Source organism: Limulus polyphemus, unplaced genomic scaffold (genome assembly GCF_000517525.1).
Source record: "Limulus polyphemus unplaced genomic scaffold, Limulus_polyphemus-2.1.2 Scaffold301, whole genome shotgun sequence".
NCBI lineage: Eukaryota > Metazoa > Arthropoda > Merostomata > Xiphosura > Limulidae > Limulus > Limulus polyphemus.
In genome coordinates this window covers 172048-175295 of record NW_013665911.1, presented here as the reverse complement: position 1 = coordinate 175295, position 3248 = coordinate 172048, and the positions used below count along the sequence as shown (strand labels likewise).

The 3248-nt window shown below is 33.8% G+C and overlaps 1 protein-coding gene across 1 annotated transcript in view; it reads left to right on the top strand.

Moving 5' to 3' along the window:
* The window catches only part of LOC106457185 (LIM homeobox transcription factor 1-beta-like), a 94418-nt gene extending 92070 nt beyond the window's left edge, over positions 1 to 2348 (top strand). The window contains exons 6-8 of the mRNA XM_022383029.1: positions 332 to 461; positions 1102 to 1200; positions 1555 to 2348. Coding sequence (XP_022238737.1) covers positions 332 to 461; positions 1102 to 1200; positions 1555 to 1787 — 462 coding nt within the window. The 3' untranslated portion in view covers positions 1788 to 2348. The remainder of the gene's footprint in view (positions 1 to 331; positions 462 to 1101; positions 1201 to 1554) is intronic.
* Positions 2349 to 3248: the final 900 nt, after the last annotated feature.

The following is a 3248-nucleotide window of genomic DNA, read 5'->3' as shown; positions in this document are numbered from 1 at the left end:
AAGTAGAACACTTCAAGTCCAATAGTTTTTTACCTGTTAGAGGTACTTTCTGAGATAAAGCGTGGGTCATTGGTTGTCGTGCTAAATTGTGGATCTGAAGTCTGTAGTCCGCTTCTCGTTAACACCAAAAAAAATCACGCTTTACATTGTGGGGCCGTGAGTGCGTTATAAGTGTGACGTTCAAATCCCTAGTATTCGGTCTAAGACTTAGCATTGGGTGATGTCCAGTAGCTGCCTTCCCTCTCATATATTTATTTTCAATAAACAAACAAACAAATATATTTCCTGAAAGAGAACATTTCGTATCACAAGTTTTGTCTTACATTGACAGCTGAAGAAGATGCAGCGTAAACAGCAACAACAACAGCAAAAACAAGAACAGCACAATTCTCAGAAACAACAAAGAACTAATCAGTCAAACGGTGGCGTTGCCATCGAAGGCAATAATTCTGTGAAGGATGGTAAGTTCCTAAAATATGAAAATACTGTTTACATCACTTATGAGAAACAGTTGTTTTTGGAGTTGTTCAGCTGATAAGTAACCATTATTAAAGTTTGTTTAAAGATATATGTAGGATTAAAAATCCAGAACATTTTATAAACAAGTTTATAAAAAAGTAAAACATTTCAAAAGTAAATACTTTTTTCAGGAGTTCACATGAATAATTTGTATTTAGTTAACGTAGCTATGATTTCCTTTAGTTAAAGTAAGTAATGCTTCCTTGAGCTAACGTAACTACTGGTTCCCTGAGCTAACATAACTAATGTTTTCTTGAGCTAAAGTAACTGATGTTTCCTTGAACTGAAATAAAATTTCGTTTTTGTTGCATTCAAGGGAAGATTTACAGTTACGTAAAAACAGTTTGTTTCTTGAGTTAATCCATAGAAACTTATAAATCCTTTCATTTTAAGATTTCTCATACAGTTTAATAAGAGCTTATTAATACCCAGCTTGTTAATAATGAACATATATTGTGAAACTAATGTGCTTTTTCCGCTCTTTATTACTTTTTTACTTCAACTTTTGTCCATCAAAAATGATTCATAAAGTACAGTTTCCACTCTTAGTAATAAAAAGAAAAAATTGTCTTATTTACACAGGTTCTCCATATTCCCGTCTTGGCTCTCTAACTGACTCTCCACCAGATGGCTCTCAGTTTTCACTTCCTCCAGTAAGTTATCATGCCTCTGCAAATGAAGGTATGTTGCTAGTGTATTTGGAAAAAAAAGAGACCTTTGTTTCCTTAAACTTATAGATTTTCTATTTAAATTTGGAGTCGCAGTTTTCAACTGATTGATTTAGATGAAGCGCAAATGTAGGCTTGAATAATAGTAAATGTTGAGACTGAACTATTAAAATTAAATGTTCCTATTTGTAGCCAAATTAATGGATTTAACAACTAATAAGTTGTACATGAAGTATCTTAGGTGATATTCTGTAGTGAATGTATAATGAATGGACTTTGATAATCATGGAATACATAAAACTATCTTTTAAACAAACTTCAGTCCGATTTAGGATTTACGGATTGAGTTTCTCTTCTTCCATTCCAGGTCAGTATTTTCAAGGCACAGCTGACACTTACATGAAATCTGAAATTAGTTTAGAGAACGAGGCTAGTCTCAGTGGGCTAGAAGAGGTCCTTATTGGTCAAAATCAGCCGCCATCTTTGAACGATTCATCCCAACTTTTCTCAGCTACCATTAATCCCATTGATAAACTGTATTCAATGCATTCGTCATATTTCAGCGCCACTGACTGTGAGTGCCTTGGAACGAACAGCTAAATTGCTTCGTATCGCAAGAAGAAAGCAGAAAACGTGAATTATTTTAAATCCCTCAGAGTCCTTGCTGTCTATTTAAGATTACAGATCGAGCATCACCGCCCTCTATCGAGCTTTTTGACCACAAGTTAATTAAACAACGGAACTGTTTCGATTCTGTGTGAAGAGGAAAAAAAGACAAAGTGAGAGAAATATCTGGACCAAATTAAAGACCATTCAGAACTACTAAGAGATTTTTATAAGGCTAAAGTTCGGGACTCGATCCCCACGGAGGACACAGTGCAGATAGTCCATTGTCTTGAAGGTTACGTCAGTATTTTCACCTGAGTACATGTGGTTTTTCACCCAAGATCTGTTTTACGTCAAATACAAAAAATTTTTTACAGCATCACGTTTTTGCCATTTCTGTCAGATATCTTTGAGATATTTTGCCTTTTGTTCTTGTTTTTTCTAAAAATAATGATATTTATTTAAACGTACTGTTCACTTTACTGTGTTTTTATTATGTTCGAAAATTTTTATTCTAGTCATGGGAGTTGTTTTTATGACTTTTGTGTTGAAAGTGCTTGCATTCCTTTTTTGTCACTGATGTAGTTTATTTTGTTTTTAAAAAATATGTGCAAAATGATCTGATTCTGTATGTTGTAATTTTTATTTCTACGAGAACTCAAAAAAACAAACAAAAACTTCAGTCTCAGTTCTGGTAAATCAGCAACAAATAACAAGGCTAGTTTCGTTATTGTGACACAGATTTGAAATTTCTGACAATTATCTAAACTTATCAACAAAAGGGTGAGCGTAGATAGCCCAAGTGTTTGCGGCGGATGGTGTGGACTGTCTATCTATCTGCCTTATGCCTCTTTTATCAATTTAAAATTCGGGAAGGATAGCACAGATAGTCCTTGTATAGCTGTGCGTGAATATCCAAAACAAATAACCTTTGATATTTTAAAACAATCTTCTTAACAAAGAGACTAGAGTGTAGGTGCTACACTTTCTATATTAAAAAACTTAATTATAATTAAAAGAACTTCGCTTGTAACAAACTAGTAACTGGTTAAACTGAATCGGTTAAGAAATTGTACGTGGTACTTTGTGTCGGATAAAGACAGAAAAACAAGTTAGAGGAATTAGAAGGTAACTCGACAAATTGTTACTAAGGGATTAAAAAAAAACATTCGGTTTCTGTACAAATAAGTGATTTCCATGTAAATACCCATTACCCAACACAAGTGGTTCCATGTAAATACCCATTACATAACAAAAGTGATTTCCATGTAAATACAAACTACCCAACAGAAGTGATTTCCTTGCAAATACCCATTACACAACAAAAGTGGTTCCATGTAAATAACCATTACCCAACAGAAGTGGTTTTCCATGTAAATACCCATTACACAACAAAAGTGGTTCCATGTAAATACCCATTACCCAACAGAAGTGGTTTTCCATGTAAATACCCAT